This window comes from Cheilinus undulatus, linkage group 16 (genome assembly GCF_018320785.1).
Source record: "Cheilinus undulatus linkage group 16, ASM1832078v1, whole genome shotgun sequence".
In the NCBI taxonomy this organism is placed as follows: Eukaryota; Metazoa; Chordata; class Actinopteri; order Labriformes; family Labridae; genus Cheilinus; species Cheilinus undulatus.
Window position 1 is genome coordinate 17,199,466 of NC_054880.1, and position 27,805 is coordinate 17,227,270.

General features: G+C 39.2%; 2 protein-coding genes and 1 non-coding gene across 3 annotated transcripts; all 3 read right to left on the reverse strand.

Moving 5' to 3' along the window:
* Window positions 1-940: 940 nt before the first annotated feature.
* ppp1r18 (protein phosphatase 1, regulatory subunit 18) lies at window positions 941-10,759 on the reverse strand. The gene is made up of 3 exons (XM_041808586.1): window positions 8,774-10,759; window positions 3,814-4,033; window positions 941-1,922 (listed from the first exon to the last, which is right to left on the reverse strand). The coding sequence occupies exons 1-3, from the start codon at window positions 10,757-10,759 to the stop codon at window positions 1,903-1,905; spliced, it is 2,226 nt and encodes a 741-aa protein (XP_041664520.1). The 3' UTR covers window positions 941-1,902.
* Window positions 10,760-16,574: 5,815 nt separating this feature from the next.
* Window positions 16,575-23,562, reverse strand: nrm (nurim). Its single transcript, XM_041809409.1, has 4 exons — window positions 23,407-23,562; window positions 20,071-20,264; window positions 19,708-19,884; window positions 16,575-17,706 (listed from the first exon to the last, which is right to left on the reverse strand). Exons 1-4 carry the CDS (start codon window positions 23,555-23,557, stop codon window positions 17,389-17,391), a joined length of 840 nt encoding a protein of 279 aa, XP_041665343.1. The 5' UTR covers window positions 23,558-23,562; the 3' UTR covers window positions 16,575-17,388.
* On the reverse strand, window positions 23,020-23,092 carry trnak-cuu. The gene has a single exon. It is a non-coding gene; the product is annotated as a tRNA-Lys (tRNA).
* Window positions 23,563-27,805: the final 4,243 nt, after the last annotated feature.

The window sequence follows — 27,805 nt, forward strand, 5'->3', positions numbered from 1 at the left end:
ATTTTTAAGAGGCAGGAGTGACAATTATTGAACCAGATTTTCACAATTTTAAAATGTACATGACACTTTAACCACAACTGAATTCAAGAAAAACTGATGGAAGCACTGGAGGATTTTTTAAAGATGAACTGTTTCATTTTGGTCAAATGATGTATAAATTTGTTGGCAATCCAAAAGAGAATTTCCGGCTGGACTTGAAAAGGACTGTTCACGGCTGATCCCTGTGCAACTGACAGAGCTTGAGCAGTTTTGCAAAGAAGAATGGAGTAAAACTGTGGTGTCTAGATGTACAAGCCTGATTGAGACCTATCTACAGACTCAGTGCTGTGACTGCAGTCAAGGATGAATGGTTTTGCAGTCATTTATTCTACATTGCATATTTGTATAAAATTTACATTACTTTGTAGAAATGTGTTTTCACTTTGACATTGTTTTTTTTTCCTGTGTAATAAAGACAATTTATATTGTCAGTGACTGATTTATAAAATCAATAAAAGGGCATAAAATCCAATTGGGTGAAACCTATTATAGGCACTGTACATGATTAGAAATGACATTCTGATTAAAAGGAGAAAAGCTGAGAACATCCACTTTCCCATCCATCATCGCCACTGGACCCATTTGGAGTGGCTAGGGGCTGTAGCTGATCCCAGCTGGGAGAGGGGCACACCCTGGACTGTTCTTCAGTCACTCACAGGGCAGACAAGCAACCAGGAACACCCACACCACCAGGCAATAAAAAGTCTCTAATTCACCCTCTGTGCCCGGACTGTGGTAAGAAGCCTGAGAGAACCCACACATGGATGGTTAGAACATGAAAACTCCACAAAGAAAGGCAGATTAAAACCAGCATCAAACAGTTCTAACCACTGCTCCACTGTGCAGCCCACACTCCACTTTTATGCCACAAAATAAAGAAGAGACAAGCTGTTTTCAGAAATATTTATTTGATTTTTTTTTCTTTTGAAGCCAGCTTCTTAAACTGTCATAGAAAAAAATAATTTGCAGATTTCCATCTTCCACCAATTTCACATAAATGTACAAATAAGAAATACTCTGAGTTGATATTGTTTTGTAGAGTTTACACAACCAGGAGTTTGATAATGGCTGTAATATGATGACTTATGATGTTAGATCAGCTTCCTCTCAGGGACTCTCACTCACACAACTCTGTCATCATCCACATAACAAAAAAAAAAAAGATAATTTCATTGACATCCACACACTGACTGAACCGTTACCAGAGTTGTTATTGTGAACAGTAAGGCTCAACAAAAACCCACAGAGCACACATTGCACCGACCCTGATTCTACAATGTTCAACACAACACCCGCTGAGAGAAGGTCAATAAAAAGGCTTCAGTCCAAAGCATTAAAAAATTATATAAATCAATCTTCATATCATCTGTATGGGCAAATCCAATAGGCACATGAACCAGATGATATAAACATCACTCTTCAGTGCTGATGCAATACTTACATTAATTTAGAAAGTTAATAAACTATCAAATAAACTAAAAAATAAAATTTGATCATTTAATTGCATAGACAAGTGATCTTTCACTGCCCCAAAGGGCACACCTGAGGGTGTTTATAACATGTACCACATGTATACATTCACATTTGTCGTCACTTTCCTGAAAATTAGACTAAATGATATTTTATCCAGTAAACAATTATTTTCCTCTGCATAAACCAAACGCATCTGTTCATGTCTTTTTCAAACACTTATTCATTTTGATGCTACTTCAAAATAGAAACACCACAAAGATATACAAGCACTCACTTCAACTCACTCAACCACATAAAAAACAACAAAAAGATAACAGACAACACGCGCTGCTGTTCAACAAAATGTTGGTGATCTCATCACATGGGCAATTTTGGTGAGGTGACTGGCTTCTACCGAGGGCAAGACTCATCTGGAACAGAAAGAGAGGATAGAAGGTAAGTCATGGGAAATTTAGCTTTGAATTATATTATATTTTTAATGGTTAAAATTCCCTGTTTTCTAGTAGTTTCAGGGCTTCAAGAGCACCATTAACCCATTAATACTAATCTGTTTTCTGTAACACCAAGTTAGCAGGCAGCACATTTTCCTCTGCTGCATTCCTGACAAATAGCATGCATTTAAGTATTTAAAAAGTAAAGAGGGAGTTATTTAAACACTAAAAGGTTTGTGAAAGTGAAAATGACAATTTTTCTTCATCACTTCAGTTGTGATTGGTGGCTAAATACAAGAGAGTCTGGCTGCACACCGCTCATTTCTGACAGCCACAGAGACACCGTACATCTCAGAACAGAAATACACGCTAAAACTCTCTAAATGAAATCATCAGATTAAACAGCCATTTACACCAAAAGTCAAAAACCTCCCCTGCAAAACCTAATTACAAAATGTTTAATAAAACTAAGTAAACAGTCTGCTTACAGGAAAAAAAGCTATTCCTCCATGAAAGCATTCTAACACAGCCAGCGTAGCATATAGCTCCACTAGCTGCATAAGAAACATAGATAACAGAGGTTGTAGCTAATGTAGCTAGCCCAGCTAACACTATGCTCACAAGGCAGCTAAGTCTCTTCATTATCTGAGTAGCTACGTTAGCTTTAGCTAAAGTTACTGAAGCACTCACTGCTAAAGGTAACTCAAGTATAGAAAACAGAGCCACGAAGCTAAGGTCGCAACATAGCTAATGGAACTAAAGCTAAGCTCACAAAGCATGTAAGCTATGTAGGTACATTTTCTACATAGTTACATTAGCTTTAGCTACATTTGATCAAGCTCTCATTGCTAAAGCTAACTCAAGTATAGAAAACAGAGCTCGAAGCTCAGGTAGCAACATAGCTAATGGAGCTAAAGCTAAGTTCACAAAGCATGTAAGCTATGTAGGTACATTATCTACATAGTTACATTAGTTTTAGCTACGTTTGATCAAGCTCTTGTTGCTAAAGCTAGCATAGCCATATTGGCTTATGCAGTGCATTATTTACATAGCTAGTGTAGCTATGTTAGCTGTTGGTAAAGCTAACGAAGACAAAGCAAGCAACCATTCATGTAACTGCATGTAAAGGGATCTATACGCAATTTCATCCCGGATTAGACCTCTGCTCTTTTTCTCTGTTTTATTTATGAGATATTGCTTGGTTTGTAATGTTTGCTATGTGGTTATTTCATGGCTGTATCTGCCATAATTTGTTTATGAAGCTTTGATGGCTTTTACCAATAACTAGTCCTTTTAATCAGATCTGTCTGTGACGCACCAAACAAGTTAACTGACTTCTAAATGTTTAAAATATTTAGTAACTGGACAAAAATAGCTTAAAAAATGTCAGTAATGAAAATGTTGGCCACTGTAGTGTTATGAGTACAAAGTTGAAACAAGAATTAATTGTGCATTTTATTTTAGGGTGTATTAATTCAATTTCTTTGGTGCATGAATACAAAACATAAAGGCTGTTATTCAAGCACAGTGTTCTTTGAAATGAAAGAAAATGCCATCAAGTGTACAACTTGGGTTATTTCTGGTTCTAAAAGTTTTTGATCTCTCTTGAGATTTATTGACAGTAAGAAAAATACACAGTAGATGATTTTCAAACATATACTTTAGTTCAGGCTCTCCAGCCCAGTTCAGCAATGACAGCACAATGAAACTAACCAGGAAAAGAAATCAACTCTCTAGCCTGAACACAACCCTGAGGAGAGTCTGTGGACATCACAAACAGCAAAACTGCATGAATCTACATGAATCTTTGATCTCATCCATCACCTACTCTTAATGGGTTTTTTTTTTTTTAGCAAGGAGTGAAACTGACCCACTCTTAGGCCTCGTCCTGTTGAAATCCCTACGTTCCTTATGCCTTTGGACACAATCCCTCCTCCCTCCACTTCGGCCTCCTCATCCTGCGCGTCCTCATTCTGTGGCCTCTCAGTCCTCCACAGGTCATGAGGGAAGGGGGTACTGGCCAGCATGGAGGTCTCTGATGGGTACTCACACAGCTGCTCCAGCTGATCCTCATCAAAACAAACCTTTCCCTGAAAAACAAAGGCAGAAATGATCATTTTAGTTCTAACAAGCTCCAAAAATATTTTTTATTGCATATGCTTAGATTATTGTGGACATTTTAGGGAATACTGTTGAAGGGCCTAGGTCATAAGGAACACGAAAAAATGGTGGCAAAAAAATAAAGGCTATAAAACCTTTAAAAATTAAATCAGAATGTCCTATTTTTCCTTAAATGAGAGGGTTATCTCAGAATTACGAATAATGATGAATGACAAATAAAAAAATTACTTCCATCAGCTGTCTTTAATAAATAAAAAGAGCAGTGAAAATGTGTGTCAAATATGTCAACACACTAGTGACAAATAAAACCTATACCCCAGATCCAAAGTGAGTGTAATATAACAGCAATGACACTGAGTGATACAAATGTAAATAACTGTAGGTACTTTCATAGCACTTATTTTGGACTGAAGGTTTTATCTCCACTTATGGAAAATAAACTGTGCGCTAAAGTCCCAAATAGTCATACATTTCTGAGGGATGTAATTCATGTAGAGGAGTTGACCTGCAAACCACATGTCTCAGAAGCCCTCTCTTGCAGACCACTACTGTGAGACACAGCATCTGTCAGAATGGAAAGAATGCAATTTGCTGGTACGTTTTAAATTCTTTTCTCTTTTAAATTCAACTTTATTCATAAACAGAAGCTACCAGTTACATTCATAAATAACCCCACTGCAAACATTACAGATTAAGAAACTGCACTAGCTTAAGCTAAAGCTACATAGCTACGCTAGCTACATAGTTAATGTTATTACCGATGTAAGACATACGTAAGACACAAGCCAGTGTAGCTATGAAGCTTTAGCTAAAGCTAACAAAACTTAAGTGAACCACTGTTCTTATAACTACTTAGAAAGTAGGTCTAGCTTTAGCAAATGCAACATAATCTACTGTAGTTAACATAGCTCATTTGCTTTAACTTTAACTGTGTTAGTTGTGTCGAGTATGTCGCTAACGTAGCTTTGTTAGCTTTAGATATATTAGCTGTGTACCTGCACTACCAAAATAGCTAACATGGCTTTGTTAGCTTAAGCCTTAGCTATGCTAACTGTGTTACAGTGTTATCATGGAGGACAAGCTTTTTTCCTGTAAGTGTACTGTATACTTGGTTTTGTTGAACATTTGTAATCAGATTTTATATGTCAGATTTTTTATTTGTTTTTACTTTTAATTTTTGGTAGCCTAATCCTTACCTCAACCCTTAATGGACATTTATTTAGATTTTATTTTGACAGTTTAAGTGCATATTTCCATTTTTACGGATGCACTGTCTAACTGCAGTGGCCCGTGGGGTGGAGGCGGGGTCTGAGATCTGTGCGCCACAGAAAATGTGCTGCTGACATCAAACAGCCACTAAAGTCCTCTTCTCTCCATCATACTCTAAGTTATCCCATCTTTTCAAAACACCATGACAAAATTTATGGAGGACTTTACATGTATTAGGAAGTAGATGTAAGATCTGAGTTATAACTTCAGCACACTAGGACTATCTCATCTCATGCAGCACCTCAAGTTCAAGTAAATTGGAACTTGAGCATAGCTGGTGCAACCAATGGCTGCTGTGTTATTTCAAATGAACATTGTTATGATGTCAGTTCAGGAAAACAGACCATAGTTCTTCACAATTTCATAACTGAATGCAATATGTTGTACACCGACATACTATTAGAAACATATTTTGTTGCAGTGTTTATCAGGAATTACTGTATTAGACTTTGTCAGGAGGAGATATGTCCAAAAAATCACGAAATATTTAAAGTTAAACTCAAAATTTAAACACAATGACAGAGAGGCTTGTCTGATTTATCAAATAAATGATACAGAAAATGTCAAAAAATGTGCCTTTGCAGTTTAAGTCATTATATAGGAATTTATTTCATGAATGAGGAGAAAAAGTTACATTCATATAGTGTGGAAATTTTAAAACGCTTTGATTAAATTTCCTTCTCTTACATGGGTAAGACAAAGAGCGTTCAATGCTTTCTGAAATGTTTTTACTTCCTTTGGTGTGAACTGACATGGTCAGATGTAAACACAGCTTTGAGGCTGTGAAGCGAGGCTCAGTCTGTCCCCATGAGATGTTTGTAATCTGTCAGTGTAATGTTAACTGACAGCATGAGGCTTAACACCGCAGAAATACTCTCTCTGTGGAGTACTTACTGAGGGAACAAACTAACTTTTAGAATATTCAAAGAATGACACTCAACATTTATGCAGAAACAGACATAGATGTTGGGTTTGAGTGTGAAAGACAAGAATGAGGCCTTTTTGAGTCATTTTGGACAGACGAATGTTGGCGTGGGGAGTGTTTACTCAAAACTAAGTTTGGTGTAAACAGCGCAGACTGTCTACTATATGTCTTGTAATAACAGCAACCCAGCTCTGAGGCCTTGACTTGCATACACAGGGACGAAGAAGCACTTTTGATGGAGTCAGCAGAGAAGTCAGCATACTACGCTATGCCACTAACCGATGTTTCACCCTAATAGTGTCTGTCTGCAGAAGTGAGTAAATAATAGCTCTGCATTAGGGAGGCTGGACAAATCATGGTGAGGCTGGAGAGGCTAATCCTCCCTCAGTGAACCTGATTAACCAGAGCTAACACAGCAGGATGGCAGAGGCAACAGGCATGAGACAGAGACTGAACAAAAATTGCATACATTTCTGCATTTAGCCACCTGAGCTCTTATTGTAGGTAAAGAAGACTGCTGAATCTTTTGCATCAGCAGGTACAAGAGCTCAGGATAAAGGAAATGCAGATCAAAATTTTAATATAAATGTTCAAATTTGGTAGATTTCTCAATTTGAAACATGCAAAAAGGACATAAGTCTAAATTAAAGCCAGCAGAGGACTGGTATGAAGAACAGTTGGAGATAAAAGACAGAAATGTAAAGAGAGAGGCAAAAGAAGAGGATGAAGACGAAGAGCTAGCAGGTCACCCCCCTCTGTGACAAGATGGCGTGGGTCAGATGGGGGAGGGAGGCAGGCCTGACGTCAGGCAGTCTGAAGGGCATCACCAAGAAAGCGACAGGTGGTCAGAGAATCAGTCGCTGCTGCTAAAAGAGGACTGTGCTTATAGATACATGTTTGTTTGTCTAATTAGAAGTCACAGTAAGGGGCTGGTGGAGATCCTATAGAGAGAATCCAATCAAAATGTCAGACTTCGGAGTGTTTGAAACAGAAAGCCCCTTAAAAAATTCAGTCTCATTTAGACATTTAAAAAAGGACTCAGCATTACTTCCTTGTGTCACAGTGTCTCTCATCTGGAGGAAGCAAAGTTTGAAACAGGGAAGTGAGCAAAAACATGCAGCACAGGGAGTTTCTGTTAGAAAAAATAACAGCCTTTTAATCCTCTCTGTATGACTGTCAAACTGTCATTCTAAGCCCTTTGCCACTCTTACTCTTTGTCAGCACATTGGATTGCCGTCGATTTATTCCGACATCTTTCTGCAGCACCCTGTCTCCTTTCTCTTTCCATTTCACCCACGTCAAGCCGAGAGCTGGCAGCCCGCTGCCAGCAGCGCTCAGCCGTGCATCGGAGGGTCAGTGTGGTCAGAAAGTGTTTGCCAAGACTTTGGTCTAACAAACCAAACCCCCGCTAGGAAACAGCCAAGATGACACAAAGAGAGATCTGTCTGAGAGGATGGGAGGGCTGACTCGACAGAACTGGTGCGAGGGAACAAGGAGGAAGTCTGAGGGAGAATTACCAGCAATAAAAGAAGATTCAGTAACAAACAAACTTCTAAGAGGCTTTCAGGTGCAGGGAAGCACATAAATACAATCTCTCTGACCACAAAAATGACAGGACAATGTCTTTCTGCTGTCCTGAGTGGATTTTGTCTTTTCCTTTATTACATAAGAGCTCATCTCCCTCTCTTTCTCAAACTAGGACTGGATTCAGGAAAAGTTAAAAGAGGAAACAGAAGGTCCTAGTTTGAACTTTGACTTCCCTATAGCTTGTATTCAGACTGAATTACTGTAAATACCAGTGAAGCTTTGCATGCATTCACACTGACAGTCATGTGATGTTAGGTAGACAGACAAAAAAAGGACCTAGCTATCTGCAGCTGTACACTGACTTTTCCATCTCTACTCAGGCCTGCAATTCTTGCAACTTAGTCAAATTACAATAAAAAATGCACTTTGATTTTGAGAGCAGTTTACGACTACTTTCATTTTGCTTTCACTAGTAGTTTTGAGACCCAGTAATCGCCCATACATATTTCCAAAAAGACACCCCTTTTCTACTGTCAACACAGGTCTGGTGGAAATGTATAAAGTGGCATCATCATCATAAGCTAGAAGTCAAAAGTTTGCAGAAAATTTGGCTAAGGAAGCAAGAGCCAAAGCAGATAACTCCAGGATATTATGGCTAAGAATCAAGATGTCGTGCTTAATAAGGCTTTAACCAGCTTAGGTCGCTCTCAGTGATCGCACTTCTCAATCAAAGGGGAAGTTTGCCAGTGAAAGGGATTCTGCTTGACAACAAGAGACCATTTGGGGGTGCACTCCCGCCCATCCCTGATGAATTTCAAAAGGCAAGGGGTTACCATCTGCTGGAAATCTGGCTTGGTCTGGGTGCCATTTTGAAAACCCAACATTTTTTTGTCTGAATTCACTACAGCAATTGAGAGATTCAGACTAAGGACTGATTTTTTATATGGTTAAGAGATTAAGTGTTTATCTCAATTAAGTTTCCACTTACCCTTTTGGGGGTACCTCTGATCTTGACCAGACAGGACCTGTCCAGATTCTGATATCCACCAATCACCTCAATCTCTTCCACAGTTGGGTACTTCTTTTTTGATGGCTCAGCTAAAGTGGATGCCGTCTGGGCCTGCTGCTGTGAGGTCTTTGAGGCAGTTGACCCTGTTGTGGGGGACGCAGTGGTGGACCCTGCCACCCCTGTAGTTTTTCTCGGCGATATCGTGATGGTGGCACCTCTCTTCACCTGGCCGCCAGAGGCACTCCTGATGGAAAAGAGTGTGGGGGATGGGGTAGAAGATGGGGAGATGCTAGGAGATTGGGCAGGAGATGGGGAGCAGACTGGGGTCGAGGTACAATCTGTGGGTTTCAGGGTATTGTCCGGGGATTGGCTCCTGAGAAGTGATGGGTTGACGGTGATGTTTTGGTTCAACGGCTTAAACCGAGACGTTGGGGAACAAGAACGCTGAGGAAGGTTTGATTCAGATGATTCTTGGTCTTTCTCCTGAGTCTTGGCATTGTCCTTTACAAGGTGCTTGAGTACTTCCTTTGAACTTTGCTGCCCCTTGGTCCCCCTGACATTAAGAGGATTATTTGTCAATGTACATGACTTCAGTGCTTCCTGCTCTTTCAGCTGAAACTGCTCTATCTGTTGTTGAATCGTCTGAACTCCACAAGAGTCTTCACCTTTGCTGTCTGGTTGCTGTGCATTTGAATTGAGGGGCTTGACTTTTACAAGGTGCACCGGTGGGATATCTACAGTCCTCTCCTTTAGACACAAGCCTGACCTCGAGCCTACTGTTTCCAAGTTGTAGATCCGGCTCATGGCTGTGAGAGAATTGGGATGTGGTTGCAAAGGAGTGAGTGACTGTAAAGAATCCAGAGGTGATGGATAATCCTCAGCTTTCACCTCTGAGAGTTGCTTGTCCTCGTCGGTCCTTTCGATTTCTTTGTCCTCCTGTTGGCTCCTGTAGCGCCTCAGCTGTTCCTCCACATTTTTTAGCGGGCTCTCTTCATCCTCATTCGTCTGGGAGCTGTCTGAGATACCTTCAGTGGCAGCAGTGGCAAACACACTTGTTACTTCCTCTCTTCTGGTAGCTGGTAGCGAGTGTGGGACAGAAACAGGATGTTGGGGGCTGGTTTTCAACACTTCCTGTTTGACGTCAAGCGCTGTCATGGATGTCTGCACTGTTGTGTCTTCCTGTCCCCTGTCTGCTTCGACCGGCCTCTTCCGCATAATCGCTGCAGGTTCTCTCTCTTTCTCTATCTCAGTTCCCCTCTCATCATAACTCGCTCCAGCTGTGTCATTTTTCTCTGCAGCTTCACCTCCATCTTGGGCGTCTTTTTGTCGCTTCTCCAGCTCTCTTTGTCTGATTTTCTCTCGCAGGGACTCAATGCGACTTAGGGGCTTCCCTATCCTCCAGCTATCCCTCCTTTCAACCCCTTTACCTGCTTCCCAGTCTTTCCCCTCATCACCTTGAGCTTCAGCCTTTTTTTTCTCCTCAATATCTTGGGCCACGTAAAACACACTTCTGGGGATTTGAATCTCAAGGGGAGCAGTAGGGATCCCACTGGGTGGAATCCTTTTTGGAGATCTAGGAGTTATATGATGAGCAGGGTTCTCAGATTCACTGTCATTGTATGTTTGCCCTTCCTGTTTGCTCTCTTTAGTCATTTCATATGCAGCCTTGCTGGCCCTTTCTCCTCTATCACTGTTATAAACAGTTGTGTCTCCAATCTTTTCTATTTTACTGATAAGTTCCTCTGTTTGTCTGGACAGAACGCTATGTGCAAGATAAGACCCCTGTGGCCCTGCACCACTCCACTCCGGCCCTGTGTGGATGTCTTTTGCCCTGTCTGTGATTGCACAGAGTAAACTTGAGCATTCTTTGAAAGCTGATTCCTGTCTGTGCTGAGCATGGCCTGCACTAGGCAGCTCTGCAGATGCACTCACATGACTTTTCTGCACACTTTCAGCTTGGATCATGCTTTCACATCCTTCTTCTCTCCCTGATTCATACACCTTTTCAACCTGTCTTTCCACATGTGAATCTTTTTCTGCACTCTCTGAACTTTTCTGACCTGTGATTTGCTTTGTGCCCCTGTCAACTCTTGTTCTCTTATCATGCCTGATCGGTACCCTCCTTGCAAACGAGATCCCCTCTGTGTTTTTGACAGAAGCCACTGTGAACCCTTCATCTCCGTGTGCATCGTCATCCTTCTCTACAGCCCTTGTGTCAAAAGCTTCGACTTTCTTGACTTCTCTCCTATGTTTCATGAAGACCTCTGAATCATTTTTCCTTTGAATCGAGCCTCCCTTTTCCTCTAAACTTTTAAAATATCTGTCTTTGTCTTTTCTGAATCGCTCTTTGTCTAAGAAATTCACATACCCCAGTTTGATCTCCTTCCCTGCTAAGTCAACCCACGATGGCACGCTCTTGTCTGAATGTATCCTCTCACGCACATTCCTCTCATAGTACCCATCATCATCTAACCCATTCTCCTTAGCAGAGATGACACGGTCTGAGAAGCTAAAAGAGCGTTTTGGCACACCTTTGAACGTGTTTCGTCCATCTGCCTTCCTCTCTTCAGCTTGTTGGTCATCATCTGATAGTTTTCTCCTTCCAGGCCGGAGGAAGTTATCAGAGCTTTTGGATCTAGACGGGGGCTTCGGGTGTTCTCCGAATTTACTCAGCAGCTGGCTGACCCTCCCTCCTCCTCTTTCAATAAACACACTATCATCTGCACTGTCCTTCTTGTCATCTTTAATCACTGTTGCCTGACCCCATGGTCTGTCTTTCTCTTTTTCTCTTAGCCAGGACATGTCCGTTCTGTATTCCCTGCTCATACTCTCCTTCCTTGCATCCTTCATCTCCCCTTCCTCTCTCCCTGAACTTTTACTCCCTCCTCCTCCTACTGGACTTCTCTCCTCAGGGCTCGCCGAAGGCTTTATGATCAGCACCTCAGATGCTCGTATCTCTGTGACACATCCTCCTCCTGAGAGGATCTCCCTTAGGTTCATTTTCACCCCTCTCTTGCTCTGGTGGTCCTCTTCGGGTCTCTCGTTCTCTGACTCCCTCCATCTACCTCTCCTCTCATCATTGCCTTTCCTATCCTGCTCTATAATGATGATATTGTCGGCTCTGATTGTTCGGAGACATGGCACAAGAGGTGACGAAGACGTTGACGGTGGATCTGTTTCTGTTTCATCTTTTTTTACTTTGAGTAACTCCTGCTCCCTAGCTTGATCTTTGGTTGAATCTTTCCATTGAGTCTTGTCTTTCTCCCATGCCTCCCTGGTTTTCTCCTGCTCTCTTCCCTGGCTCCTGTCCCGGCTCCTTTCTTTTTCCCGTCCCTCATTTAAATCTCTGAATCTCTCTATTTTTAGCTCTATATCTCTCCCTCGGCCTGACTCCCCTTCTTGGCTCCGTGGGCTTGATTTGTCTTTCTCCCTCTCCTTTGCTTCTTGTTCACCCCCTGCTTCTGCATCCCTGCCCTTCCTCTTTGCACTCTGGGTGCGAATAAAAGGGTTTTCATGCAGTGGGACTATAGTTTCCACAGACACCTGGCTCGCTGGTTTAAGCTCTGCATCCAGCCATAGCCCTGGATCTGGACTCTGTGACAAATCGCTTCCAAAATTGACTGTTATGAAGCTGTCTGTGTCACTCAGACAATCAGAGGGAGATCTCGCATCCACCTGCAGCAGACAGACATCTCTGTCCTTGTCTTTGTCGCCTGAACTGTCCTGCTTTGCTTTCCTCCTCTGGATGATCCCTCGCTTCCAGGCAGGCATGCTGGCAAACTTGGCCTCCTCTTCTTTCTCTCTCCTCTCTCGCTCCTCCTCCTCTCTCCGCTTTTTCTCCAACAGGAGTTGCTTCCATTCCGGCAGAGAGGAGACAGACATAACAGAAATAGAATTTGGACTAAGAGGGTGGTGATGGTCTTTTAAGCCTCTGGGAATTGTCTAGGAATGACAAAATTAAGTGTCATTAGTTGACTCACAAAAAAAATGTTGTAGATCTGTGGGTACCATCCAAAAGTGAACTTTAAGGACACAAAACAATTTAAAAAAGCCAGAAATTAGTGCATATGCATCACATGGAGGGAAAATATGTATCAGCACAAGCCTGCTGCCCTGTTTACTCGGTCTAGCTTTAGTATTTTACAGAAAAAAATAAACCAAACATCCTTTAACTGGCTTTAAGACATTGTTAACATAATAAAAAACTTCTTATGTAGTGGAATATTAGCGATCAAAGCGTGAAACAAACTCACCAAACTCCCAGTTTTGCAAAGATGTCACTGTATCCACATTGACTTCACAGTTGTCATTTCCACTCGTGCGTCCTGGCCGTGCGTAAAGTGCTCCAAACCTCGATAGAAAATGGCCTTTGGTACAACTGAAAGATAAATCTACAGAGTCAAAACAAAGTGTTTGAAACACTTCATAACCCAGTCAAATCGCCTCACGACTTGACTGAGCAGCAGAGACAGAAAACACCTCCGTCGTCGGAATAGTAGTAAATATTTCCAGCCTCAGAGCGGCAGCACTGTAATCCGATAATTACATTAAATTCCGTCAGGAGAGTTTAGCGGCACACACCATATTGTCGGACCTAAGAAAAGGCGTTCAAAGTACACAGCCGTCTGCCCGAGCACCACCACCATCACCCCCCCTCCCCCCTCCGTCTCATCCCTCTATCCCGCTGGGCTAATTGGAGAAGAGGTGGAGGTGAAGGGGGTAAACGTGCTGTGATGTCAGAGCTGCAGGAGTTTACCTGAGCAGAGCTAGGCATGTCAAAACCCCAGTGTGGCGTATTTTCAATAACTTTTACTCCTCATTACATGCACTGAAACATGCACTTAAACACGTTTAAAAACTCTTAAAGAACATTGAAGAAATAAATAAACACCTAACTGCATGACTAGAGTAGCTGTAGTCACGTAAATGATACAACCCATGAGTAAAGAATAACAAAATACAGCTAATAGCTTTAGCTTAAGCAATACCACCAAGCTAAAGATTAGCACTGCAGCCTCGTGCCATACACTGTAAAGCTGAACAAGTTGAAAATACTCTTTCACATATTTTGATTTTAACAATCATGCCCAAAGAAAGCTAATTTGATTAGAAAAAAACAAAGACTAAAAAGTGCATTGTAACCACACTGTAAAACTGAACAGTTGAAAGTTGTTTAAAAAAAAAAAAAAAAGAGTGGCGTTAATTTCCAAAATCCAAAACTACTATTTCAGCTTTACTTTTCTGAGTTGATTTTTAAGTAAACAGTACTCAGTCACTCTAAGTGATTGCCAAAGTTAGATGATAATCATCACCTTTGGGCATTAGAAACTTTTGCACCATGAGTGAAGTTGCTCAGTCAGTGAAGTCTCACTTGTGGGTAGTACCCTCAAGTCATAGTAAATATTAACTACGATGGAAGAAGACATCCTGGATCAGTGAGTGCCTTACAGCTATTGTCGCTTATAGCCACTTAAATTGGACCGTTAAAAGTTGCATGATTGTCCAAGATTAAGTATGTGATAAAAGAACGGGTAAACTGCTGCGGATGGAAACCATGCAGCTTTACAAACACGTGTTGTTTGGAGTTGGACTGAAGCAGAATTTTTAAGTACAGGAAAGTTTTCACAGAGCAGTTTAACTTATAAAAGTAAAGTCAACCTAACATAAATGTACAAGTAATGATTACTCAAAAAAATCTATTCCCACTATTAAAAAAAACTTTGAGTGTGATCAGTTTCAGCAAACGTGAGCAGTTTCAGTTTGGTTTTAAAGTGTTGCTCTGTTACAGATGCTGGCTCCAAAAGGAAAGTCTGGATGCAGACTGTTCATCTGAGAAGAGTTTATTTCAGAACAGAGTTGCTGATTTGTTTTTCTTTTAACTTTGTTCGTAAACACAGTCTTTCAGCTACATTTGTGAAATAACCACATTGTGTTTAAAGCTGTTTTACATGATAAGTGACTAGCATTATAGCTTGCTACACTGGCTGAGTAATTCATATTGCTACAGAAGCCAATGTAATTTTAATGTAGTGTTAAATACATTGACAACTTTGCATACACAGCTAAATAAACTATGTTAGCCACTCAAAGCAGGCCCATTTTAATGTTTATTAGACACCCACAGGCAGGAATTTTCTTGCTGAGTCAGTAACTTCACTCATGGTGCGGAAGTGTCCAATGCCCAAAGGCATTCTTGGAAAACTCTGCAGATTAATAACCTTGCAAAGCAGATGGATACGTTCGTTTCCTTTTTTCTAACTGGCGAATCCATCTTGCAAAGCTTCTGTCTGAACAGTTTGGGCCCCGTTGGAAAGTGACAGAACCAATCAGCAATGGGGGGGCAGTACTTTCGGGCACTGCAGAGTCATGATGTAAACAAGCAGCAACAAGAGGCCAGTGCAATTATGGCGGAAGGGATTAGTGTGGATGCTGCTAAAGCGTCAGTTTTATCAGAACTTGATGACATTTCTTTGTTAAAAGAAGAACAAAGAACAGCATTGAGTTGTTTTCTTTTCAAAACGACAAAAATCATGTACTGACATGTCTAAAGTTGCCATGGTTTGCGTTATGCACTTCTCCACGGAGTTTACTCCTCAGTAGGGGCGCACCTCGGTAGTGGCTACGTCAGGTGTTTTGTTGCTCTGATTGGCACTCCTTTGCAACCACATCCCATTGGCAACATTCATCCAATCACCCTTGAAGCTTTTTTTCAAAGGCTCTGCCCTTTCCCAGATGGGTTTTCCAGATGGGTGTGTGAAACAAATCCATCTGGCGTGTCAGGTTAGCAGATTAAGGGATGATTGTCAAATAACAATGACAAAAAATACTTAGAATGACTGAGTACTGGCAACTTAAAATTAAAAATGGGTTTAATCTATTCAGAAAACTAAGAATTTAAATAGGCCTAGCTATTTTGGATTTTTAGGTTATAACAATTCATTTTTTAACAACTTTTAACTGTTCAGTCTTACAGTGCATTATAGACAGACACATTCAATAAACAAAACAGAGAAATAGGTCAGGGGTCTAAGCCGAGATTTAATTGTCTATAGACCCATTTACATGAGCGATGGCTCATTTTAGCTTTGTTAGCTTGCTATGCTGGCGAAGAAATTAATGTTACTACATAAGCCAATGTAGCTAATGCAGTGAGCTTCAGGAAATGTAGATAAAGCTAACCTAGCTACAAAGACATGTAGATAGTTTGGGAAGCTGCTTTGTGAGCTTAGCTTTAGCTACGTTAACTGCATAGTTCTGTTATCTATGTAGCTTGTGCAGCTAATGGAGCTAGCTGTTTAGCCTGTTTTCACAGAGAGCAAGCATTTTCCTGTTGGCAGACTGTTTATTCGGCTATATTAAGCATTTTGTAATCAGGTGTTACAGGCCAGGTTCTTAACCATTAAGTTTGGTATCCTAACTGTTACCTTTAACCTTACACTACTACAGATTGGTCATTCATTTGTGAACAGGGCTGGTTCAAAGAGCCGACTCTCTTTATCAAGATCCTGTTTGAGTGCCATTTTATATTATTGTAACTATTATTATATAGAAATAGTATTATTTTTACATATGTTAAATGTGCCAGTGTAGGGATGATCTTTCTTAACAATGCTCTACCAAAGGCACACCACACATTTTATCATTCTATTCTAGGTCTTTAATAATTACTGTGGAGCAACCAGTGTAAGAATCTCATGTGACTGTATATCCAGAGTGACAACAAAACCTAGAAATAAACATATTTTTCAACAGTACATGTTCAACTTATTCAACACGGTCCTGAAAATACTGAAATTTATTTGTGTAATCCAGTGAAGGCACAGTGTAGACATAGGAAAACTAATAATAGCATTCAAATACATATTAAACAAATACACAGCGCTTTAAAGTTCAGGCACACAAAAAGTGAAATACCTTTAAAGTTAATTGCATTATCAAGTAAGATGAATTGGAAAAGGAATGAAATAACATCTTTTGATATGAGAGTTGGTGCTTCCAAAACAAAATAATAAACAGACAAGGAAATACATTCATAATCGCAGATATTAGTGTTGTTTTAACTTTTAGCTGCATAATGTAAAAATGTTAGCTGCATTTAATGTTTTACTGCTGTTAGAGTATGATATCAATCTGAATTTATGTTAATAAGCATTTGAAATTAGTGCACAGAGAAATACAGCTTACCTGCTGCTGCATATGGAATGTAAAAGCATGTAAAATACATTCTATGATAAAAATAAAAGTAACATTTTCATTAATATGTGGAGAGTTTTATGGCTGAACTTTTTCATCACTGTTGTGGACAAGTCATCCTTAAAGGTTTTTGTGACAGCAGAATAAAATAGTCTACTTTTCCCGGAGTAGTTCAAACTTTAAATTGCTAAATAAAATCTTTCGAAATTTGTGTGGTGAAAATAAAAACATATGTTTGTAAGCTGCTTGTGTTGGGTTGTTCAAAGCACAAAATAACCAGAGAATGTTTGTTTGTTGTTATTCAGCACAGCAGATAACGTGTCTCATCAAGTAAACAGTCCCTGAACATTAGTTCTGGATAAGAATAAGGCAGCAGCCTCAGTGGTAAAAGGATTTTCTCTTCACTTTTCCTTGTGGTTATTCTTTTCCATTTGCATGGCATCAGTGCTACTCTGCTGCGGCTTGGTCACAAGCTGCATCTTTCTGTTGAAGCGAGCGCACAGGTACGCTAAATCCTGTTTGTCCAGAGAATGTGCCAGGGCCAGGTAGGCCGACAGAGTTCCCGCCAGCAGGAGCCTGTCCAGGGACAAACACGGCAGCAGCCACAGCACGACACCCAGCTCCAGACACACCGGGTGACGGAGGTGAGCCAGGAGGCGCTGAGCACGAGGGGACTTGTGAGACAAAGGGTCCCCCAAACCGCAGTACTCGTAGTAGACCTGGGAGAGAAGAGTGCATCGTTAGGTCACAGCACCAACCACGGGTTAATCTATGAAGTAACATCTAAAGGTTTATTTAATCACTGCCACAGATTACATAATCCCTGTCCCACTTCATTAGGCCTTTTTAATTATATTGTGTTTAAAATGTGGACATTATGCTGTGGTGGGAAAGTGGTTAGCACTGGAGATAGCTACAGGACTAACTGGCTCTTAAATTTACAGAGATATTAATGCTTTTACTGAATTCAATGAAATGTGCCTGGTAATTGAGATTATAAAGGTTAAATTCTAACATCATTTCTGAATTAAAAAATTGATATTTACACTTTAACTGTATTTCAATATATTCTGTATTTCTTTTTGTTAATTATTAAATATCACATGATGATTCATCTTCCTGATTTGGCCATTTTAGTGACACATAATTGTAACTTATCCCCAAAAATGTTTCATATAAATGTAATCATCACACCACTGACAGTCAAACCAAACAGTACTCAGGCTTAGTGTTATCATTATTTATAATAATCTAAATGCAGAATAATTGTTTTACCAGAACTGCTTAAAAAATACATTTCTAATCACAATTATTCACTACATGTTGATGTTTTACCATAACAAATCACAATTTTATTTACATGTTTAAAATTGCATTGTATTGCAATTCAAACATTTTTAAGTTCATATGGATGTAACACAATTCTTTACAGTGTCTTTATTTGTGAACCAAATAAATGCAAAGACATGCATTTTATGATGCAACCTGTTAGCCTACAAACTTATTGTTAATTTTGTTTTGTCAAAAGATTGCTGAACTGCTACACCACTGTGGTCTGAAATCATGACGTAGAGGTAGGACAGTTTCAGAATCCTTGTTCTGTAAAATACATTGTTAAACACTTATTTTAAAGTACATGTAAATTCGTGAACATTTTTAAGTGAATTCCCCCTCATATTTTCTAGGAAATTCCCCCCAAATTTACTAATACCTTCCCCAAACTTCCATGAAAATGTCAAAAACTTGCAAACAAACGTCTCAAATTTCCAAGAAAATTCCCGAAATTGTCAAAGGATGCCCACCCCCACATTTCCAATCAAGTTCCCCCAAATCTACCAATATATTTTTAAAATTTCCATGCAAATGCCAAGATGTCAAAACTTCCTCTACCATCTGCACAAATTTCTCAAATTCCCATTAAAATGCGAAAGAATTCAAAGCAATTTTTCCCTAATCGTCCAAAATATGCATACATAACCCCCCAATTTCCATGTAAATACTTACACATTTTCCAAGCAAATTTAAAAAAAAGTCCCAGCAGCAAATTACTTAAATTTCAATGAAGCGATAGCAGCCATAGCAAAATTCTAACAGCAGAATGATTAATATGTTGTGGAAAAGCCAAATGTATTATATTCATATGTACATGTAGGGTCTTAGGAGGTTAGGGTAAAAAGAGCAAGAAACTGTTCTTTGTTGTGCTTTTATTCTGTGATAAGTATGTCATAAACCTCTTCTATCTGTTCAGATTAAAACTTTTCTTTATTCTGAAAGAAATAACAAAGATCTGGTAGTGAACAACAATAGCTTAACTATGTAAAAGGGATGTGGTATGGAATAAAAAGCTAATTAAAATGGTAAAAAGGTGAAATGTTGATCATAAGATGGACACATTAGCGCACGATTCATGGAAAAACAAAAGAAAATTAATACTTTCATGTCTGAACCTAATCTTGTTGGGATTAATGTGTTGATACTGAAAGATCTACATTGTTCTGATTTGCTTCAAGGAGCCAGGAAAAGATTTTTTAAAAGTTGAATTTGCTGAACATCTTTCCCCCAATAATTTGATATTATCTTATGTTAAAGAATTAAATAATAAAGAGTAGAGTGGTCAAATGCTTAGGTCATAAAATCCAGACTTTTTATTTTCTTTACAGCAGCTTCATACCTGTTAACTTCCATGTCAAAGTATAGCCCGCCAATGAATACCAGTTTACCTGCTTGATGCCCAGCAGCTCTGGGTAATCAAAGATCAGGAGGATGCTACAGATGATTGTCCAGCAGAGGAAGTGCAGAGTGAAGCAGAGCAGAGGAAACCAGATACTCCAGGGCGCATGACGCACTGACCACAGACAGGGGGCGCTGGTCACAGGCTGCCAGTAACGCATCAAAATCTGACACAAGAGTTCAGATAGCAATGAAGGATATACAAGGAAAAACATATATTTAAAACTTGTTAAATCTTTTAAAAATTGCATAAAAACTACCACATAATTTAAATAAAAATGTAATTATAACTTGTGATTTGTGACAGCAGATAAAAGCATCATTCTCAATACTTGGAGAGTGTGTTGTTGTACCTGGAGGGCCAGTGCTGTGGTGAAGCAGTAAACCGTCCTATTTAGGGCCCCCACCACTGACTGCAGGGCCTGTTTGACGGGAGACCAGGCCAGCAGACTGTGCTGTGTGGTGAAAAGAGCCAGCAGCCCCACATCCACAAGAAGAGGCCAGAGGACAGAGCTGTCCTGCAGGGCCTTTGACCATGGTATGGAGTCTTAAATTGGACGGCAAGAAGAGAAGAGTCACTTCATTCTTGAGTTTTAGTAATAATAGTGACACATTTTAATGTTTTGCTTCATAACACAGTTTACATTGAATGCTTTTTTTGTCTTAACATCATCAAGGAAATAAATATGTAGGATAGAGCATTTTCAGACTGCCAAAATGTCAAATATTTGAAGTAAAAACTGCAGATGTAACCCATATAGAAGGTAGGGGTGTGTCAGGTTACTCAAGATACAATCTAATGCAGTGCAATACAATGCATGGCCCATGACATTCCTACATGACTGCTAAACTCCAAGAAAATCATACAATAAAATAAGGTCAAGTCAACTCAAATAGAGAGAGCAACGGTAACCTTAACCCTTCGGACAAACAAAACGGTGATACAGAGAAATAAGGCGTGAGAGACATGCAAGGCGTTGCATGTCTCTCTGCAGTTCAAACAAAGACGGTTCACTTTCTTAGCGCTACATGCCCATTCAGTCATTAAAGGTAAGGTATTATTCTGGGTGCAGTGCTGAAATACCCAGATGTTATGTTGAAAATAAGCTTTGCTTAATGACAACATGATGGTGACTTGTAAAAACATGACTCTGCTTCCTCTGAAAGCTGAACAGCTGTATGGTGTGTGGTAAGATCCTGGTCTTTTTTATTTCATGTGTGTCATCACTGCCTCTGTTATTACTCAGTAATCTCTCAATAGGAAGCATTCACAGGTTGTAACACACCTATTACCAATGTTAAATTTGGAGTTTATCTGCCTGATCTGCTCCATATCCAACCAGAACAAAGAACTTCAATGACATTTAATATTCATCACTGTTAAAGGGTAGCTGTGATAGCAGACAGGATATATGTAAAAGTGAAACAATATTAATACCTGTTTTAATAAAACATTTAACATTCAACACTGTTAAAGGGTAGCTGTGATAGCAGACACGACACATGTAAAAGTGAAACAATATTAATCCCTGTTTTAATACAACAGAAAAGAAATAAAAGTCATAGACCCGCAATTTTGGGTGATTTCTTGTTTTAAGTTACTGAAACAAAGGCTAGGCAGTTAATCAAAATGTAGAATATATGGCCTACTGCAATTTTCAAATGACTAAAATGGCAATATTTATTTGACCTGAAGAGTGTCAAAGCACCAATTTAATACATTTATGCTACAAAAAATCAGGTTCAATTTTAGAACAGTTTGCAAAAAATCCTACTTTCCTTCTTTTTTTACATTTTTCTTTATCAAATTAAAATTAACATAAAAAATAGGACAGGGATAAAAAAACTGACTCTTTAATTCAGATCCATTCTCATTTCTTTATTACTATATAGATACATATAATCCAAAGATCGATCTTTATATATAGGCCTGCTCCATTCCCTGGTGGCTCCTCACACAACCAGTCTTGATATTTTTATTAATGTGCTTGGTTGGAAAATTCTACTATTTCCAACTTTTGTTCTCAAAGAATATCTTTAGAATCAAAACAAAATAGGTTTTGTAACTAAAACATCCCTATATGAATCATGAATTGAATCAAATTATGGAGCAATTAATGTTGCAAAACTATTTGCAAATGGGTACACAGATCTGTAAACATTCTGCAAGTGAGTGCACAAATCCACAAATGTGTTTACAGATCTGGAAATGCGTGCAAAGATAAGCAAATTTAAAGAAAGATCCACAAATGTGTGCACAAGTCTGCAAATGCCTGGCCTACAGGGATGAACAGTTTGTTAAATCTGTCTAATATTATGTTGGTTATAATAAAGAATGATTATTGACTTGTGATTTTGAAAAGTACATGAAATAAGAAACTTTTAAAAATGCAAATTAAAATGCTTCCACCATATTGGAAAAATGTTAAAATAAATACATTAAAAAAAGATTATTTTTCCTAAAAGTTTAGCCCAAATTGAAACCGCAGGCAAACTCTTGCACCATGTCTTAACTGCACAAAGCTTTGTACAATTTAGAATTTGCTTTCAATTTTAGATGGATTCATGTTCTGTGCACCTGTTGTATAAAATAGATGTAGTCTGTTGAAAGTCAAGTTCAACACAGTAAATAAGGGTAATGCTTCAAGCTGAAGTAAATAATGATAAATACATAATGATACGCATTTTTACATTTTATCAAAGGAATGAACGAATGTTTTATTTAGCATACAATGTTATTGTCTTTTTGGACATTGCATCTGTAACTGTGGCCTAATAACACACTGGAGAACAAACTAGCCCTGTCCGATAGCACTCAAGCATTAAACATGACACACAAATACGGATCTAGCTGTCATGATTCATGGAACTGGACCCTTTCACTTGAACGCCTCGGACCTTATGTGCTGTCACACATGAACCTTACTTGCAACCACGATTAATTCAACCATGGAAGTTCAGAATCGTGTATAACACTCAAGTATTTTCATAGTATATTCTTGTGATAACTTGGGTCAAGCAGGACTTCAACACACCATTGAACAGGAGCACTAAGTTCCAACTGAAAATTTAGCTCAGTCAGTATATTTCATTATTATATATAAATTAGAAATATATATTTTATTATATTATATAATTATATTTCATTAGTACGGCTTTAAACTATGAATTAATAGGTCTACTGTTTGACGACTATTTGAGCAGTTTGTATTATTTCTCAGATTAATCTAATAGCCATGTTTATGTCTTTAGTGGTATCAATTCGCAGTTTTCATACTTGCCAACCTGACAAAAACTGTTATCGCCCAACGTGGGGCTCGAACCCACGACCCTGAGATTAAGAGTCTCATGCTCTACCGACTGAGCTAGCCGGGCAACGACCTCTACTGGCCGGAAGTAGTGATATCAAGTAAAACCACCTGATATATCTCCACTGTTTGTAGCCAATAGTTTCATTGAGTAGTTTGCTTCCAGTACAGTAACAGCAACACAACGTGAATTCTGAATATCTAAAATTAAAAATTACATTCATTTTATAAAACAACATCTATAATGTAGCAGTAGCCACAGTATAACAGAGTTATAGCGACGAAGGTATTTGGTATGAGCAAAGTTTCACGAAAAACTCCCAGATTAAAGTTAGCCAACTTCTCCTGGTCGCTTGCCAGTAGAAGATAGTCAAAGCCTACCTTGGCAGAGTGTCGTCTCTCCGGTGATGTTGTGGTAAATGGCTCGAAATGATATGAACCGAATGAAGTCTGCACCGGATATAAAAACAAACGCAAAGTTTAGCAGGGACACGGTGCAGAGAGCCCAGCCCCGTACCGTGACTGACGCCATTTCAATCAGCGATAATGTTCATTTAGTAAGTTCAGAAGCAGCTCCTTCCGGGAGAGGAGCTGCTGGTAGTACTCATCAATGACACAAGATGGCGCTGCAATGCAGTGAAGAACCTGCAGAATAAAATATAAGGACTTACAATAAACGTCAGTGGATAATTAACTTCGTATGATAAATGTGCTGTAGTACTTGGTGCTGAAACATATTAGTTTTAATACTTTATACTTCTCTCACAATGAATATTAAATAAATAAAAGAAAATGCCGCATGAACTTACGGAAGAGAACAGTTGTATGGAAGCCCTAAGGAGACATGCCTTGGAATATTAATTTTATTCTAGTGTCTACACAGTCAAACAACCCCATAATAATACGACCAATAACTGCTTTCCAGTATCTAAATAACTGAACTGGAAGTTGAAGCTGAATTTGCAGGTAAAACAAGTGTAGAAGATCAAGAAAAGCAGGGTCTTTATTATACATCTCAATGGTACAATTCGCTGATGCTATAACTGATGAGCCTCAGCAATGGCATCACTCGGCGCTCATAAAATGTAAAGACACTCGAACCCCACACAGACAGAGCCCACTATCAGCTTGAATTGGCGACTGGAAAACCCTAAATACTAAACAGACCTACTGAGGGAGTAGGTCTGTATGAATGAAGCGGTAAATATAGGGCCTACTCACCCATATTAAGGTCTCCACATCGTTATGGTTGGAAATGAAAAACCTGAGATGAGTAAAACAGCCAAAGAAATCTCAACAAACCGTGAGATTCATGCAGTCACTTCGCGGCCTTTTTAAGACGTAACGTTGACTCATCGTTTCTAAGCAACGAGCATGGCGTCTCTACGCAGGGTTCTAAAGTTAAATCCATGAGTTAAACTCATATATAAACCTACATTTTTAGACCTGTTTAAACGCTGTTGTTGACATCTGATAAACAAGATATATCTGCCAATGTGCGGCTCTAACTTGTATTCTTACATTTCTTCCTCCTGTACGTTTGTTTATACGTTTGTTATTGTTATTCTACATTTCTTATCTTTCTTGCTTAATTTGAATTGTAATGCAGAATAGGACAAATATTGTCAGATGTTACAGAATTTTTCATGTCTGGTTTTGAATCTTATTTAATGTGAACTTTCTAACCAAAGGTGAAAAGATCATCATATTAATTCATTAAAAAGGGCCAGTACAAATTAATGACTGTGAGTATGAAAGACAAATGTAAACATGCTGGAGTTAGCAATACTGCTCATTTACATCTGTTGTCCTATATGGGATGTATTGGCCGCATGGTTACGCAGGGGTTAGCGCTGTTGCTTCACAGTAAGAGTAAGAGTTTCCCGGTCAGGGCCTTTCTGTGCTGAGTTTGCATGTTCTCCCTATGCACATGTGGATTCTCTCTGGGTACTCCGGCTTCCTCCCACCACCAAATTAGGTGGGGCCATGCTCAGGTTAATTGGTGACTCTAAAATAGGCCGTAGGTGTGAGCGTGCCTGGTTGTTTGTCTCTATATGTAAGCCCTGCAATTGACTAGCGACCAGTCCAGGGTGTACCCCGCCTCTCGCCCAATGACAGCTGGGATAGGCTCCAGCCCACTGGCGACTCCTAATGAGTTAAGCAGTATAGAAAATGGACGGATGAAATGTAATGCTACTTAAAATTAGGTGAGACGGTCGGGCTGACGACTGCAGGTCTCAGATGATCCCTCTTTAATCAATCAGTGTTTTGATTTTTTTGTATTTAAATTCAAATTTATTTATGAGCAAAGTCAGGCAGTTACATTCATGAAAAAAACATTACAGAATAAATAATAATAATAAATTTTATTTATAACGCACTTTTCATTTTGAGAAATCTCAAAGCACACAGTAAAAAGAAACAGTATGTTGCTTAGTACAGACTAAGCAACATACATAAAGCAGAAAAAGATCTAAGATCTGCCAGACCGTCTTGGCTTAAACTGAATTCACAACAGCATTACCATACCTAACCCAAAGATTTATTTCTTCTTAGACTGTATAACAAAGGAGAATTGAATACCATTTATTTAGGATGTGAAGGAATCGAATTAATTTTAGACTAAAAAGCATACAATGCATATAAAAAGACATTAATACAAACATTACGCTTTATATGTTAACATTCACAGAACAAGATGGACAGTAGAAACAAAAAAGCATTCATTTGAAGCTGCGTGGGTTCTCAGATGAGGTCAACCTCACCGCTGTAACACTCTACATGATAACTTCTGTTACATGAAACCACTCGAATAGACTCCGGCGACCCCTGGAACGATCAACAAAAGAGAGCAGATAGTTTGGATCATTTTTGACAGAGGTATCTAAAGTATCAGTCACTTCTGTGTGCCAACTTAAACAATAGTTCATCTCACCTCAGTTGGCAGTATCGGCTCTCTGCAAGCTGCACACACTGGAGCCTGAATCCTGAAACAGAGACGAGGAAATCTCAGTGATAAAAAAAAAAAAAAAAAAAAGGTGACTGAAACCCAACAGCACAGTCACCCTGGGTGTGACTGTTATCTCACATGCTGCCGGTCTGGCAGGGTTTGGTTTCATCTTTTGTTTGGATTGTGAAATAAAGAACTCTGTCTGTTGTTGTAGTATGAGAGACTCACTTGTGATAGTCTGTGATGCAATAAATCCTGCTGTCTGTGTCCACAGAGAAGGGCCGCCCCTCCAGGCTCCGTCTGCAGATGATACAGCGGAAGCAGGATGGGTGGTAGGACTTCCCATGAGCCTGTAACACCTGATGATGAAAAATGTGCTCAGCTTCATAGAGAGGGGTGTATTTACTCAATTACTGTACCTCAAGGGCATTTCTGGGATAGCTTACTTTCTTGTGTATATTTTGAGCTACTTCCTCTTCATTTCCAGTACATTTCAGAAACAAACTGTACTTTTATCCTATTAGATTCCTCAAGTAAGTAGTTTCTCTACAGGATCAGGAAATAAATAGAAAAATTTAATTAGAAAAAGATTCTAATGATCTCCATAGAGACAGGTTATCCTCATCATATAGAAAAATACCCCTCACCAACCCCACCTTTCTCAACCAACTGTAGCATTATACAGTTATATTAATTATTATTGCTTATCAAGGTATAATTTAAGTTCATTGAGTCTCTATTTTCAGCTATTTTGTACTTTTACTTTAATACTGTAATACTAATGTACATTTATTGGGTTCAACAGTTTTCACAGCACTGTCAGCCCTTATAACTTGGTTTAGGTGATGGCAGGAAACATTAACTTGACAGAAAGTAAGACGATACACAACACACAAGAAACTAAGAAATTTGAAAATGGCAACTAAATAAGGATAATATCAATTCATTATCTTGTGTGTGGTGAAACCTCTCATTTTTGGGCATATCGATATGACACTTTAGGTACTTACTTCACAGATTCAGATTGAGATTTAAAATGTAATAAACAACACATTGTAATGCATTCGGTTAAGATTTTGTATGTCCCAGGAGACCGTTTATAAGTTCAAAGGCAATAGATAAAGTGCTAAAACCTGCCCCACTTTTACCAGCTGCAGCATTGAAGAGGTGCACACATGAGGTATAGCCAATGTCACTGTAGGTGTAACAGAGTGATATTTGACAGACAACAGCTCAGTCTGAGTCCAGTCATCAGCATGTTTTGCTCCATCATTAGGCTCACTTGTGTTCCTTCCTCTCCAAGTTAAATGTCTGTAATAATAGCAACATACAGCGAGTGTACTTATAGTGGCCTAAACAGATGTTAAAAGGTCTGTTTAACTCACGACTTACTTGTGTTAAGTCCATGTTGACGCAAAAACAAAGCTGTGGCTTTCAACGAGCTCAGAGAGAAGTGCAAAAGTGCAGTGTTTTGGTGCAAATTCTCTTCTTCTTTGGTTATACCCGCTGACCTAAAAGCGTTACAGAAACATGCTACCACCTACTGACTGAATCTTTATGACACCCAATCAATTTGTTTTATGAGATTCATTTGAATTCACTCCAAACTAGAATAAATCCCACTGGTTTTATTTATTTGTTATGAATAAAGGTTGAGGAAAAAAAAGTTAGTTTTTTCTTATAATTCTTATGACAGCTAATAATCATTTTTGAGTGCATAGGCCGGAATACATGCACAAACAGGATCCTATGGACATGCACTAATGGAGAGCTAGCTGAGGGCTGCTGGTCATTAAGGAGCACTGCCTAAGGACTTTGCTCTGCTCAAAG

Coding starts and splice junctions, on each gene's coding strand:
- ppp1r18 (XM_041808586.1), bottom strand. CDS start 10,759: ATGATCCAAGCTGAAAGTGTGCAGAAAAGTCATGTGAGTGCATCTGCA. Junction 4,034..8,773: donor TCAGAGGTACCCCCAAAAGG/GTAAGTGGAAAC, acceptor TTTGTTTTTCAG/GGAAAGGTTTGTTTTGATGA. Junction 1,923..3,813: donor AGGACGAGGCCTAAGAGTGG/GTCAGTTTCACT, acceptor TTTCTGTTCCAG/ATGAGTCTTGCCCTCGGTAG.
- nrm (XM_041809409.1), bottom strand. CDS start 23,557: ATGGCGTCAGTCACGGTACGGGGCTGGGCTCTCTGCACCGTGTCCCTG. Junction 19,885..20,070: donor CCACAGCACTGGCCCTCCAG/GTACAACAACAC, acceptor CTCTTGTGTCAG/ATTTTGATGCGTTACTGGCA. Junction 17,707..19,707: donor AGCTGCTGGGCATCAAGCAG/GTAAACTGGTAT, acceptor CTTCTCTCCCAG/GTCTACTACGAGTACTGCGG.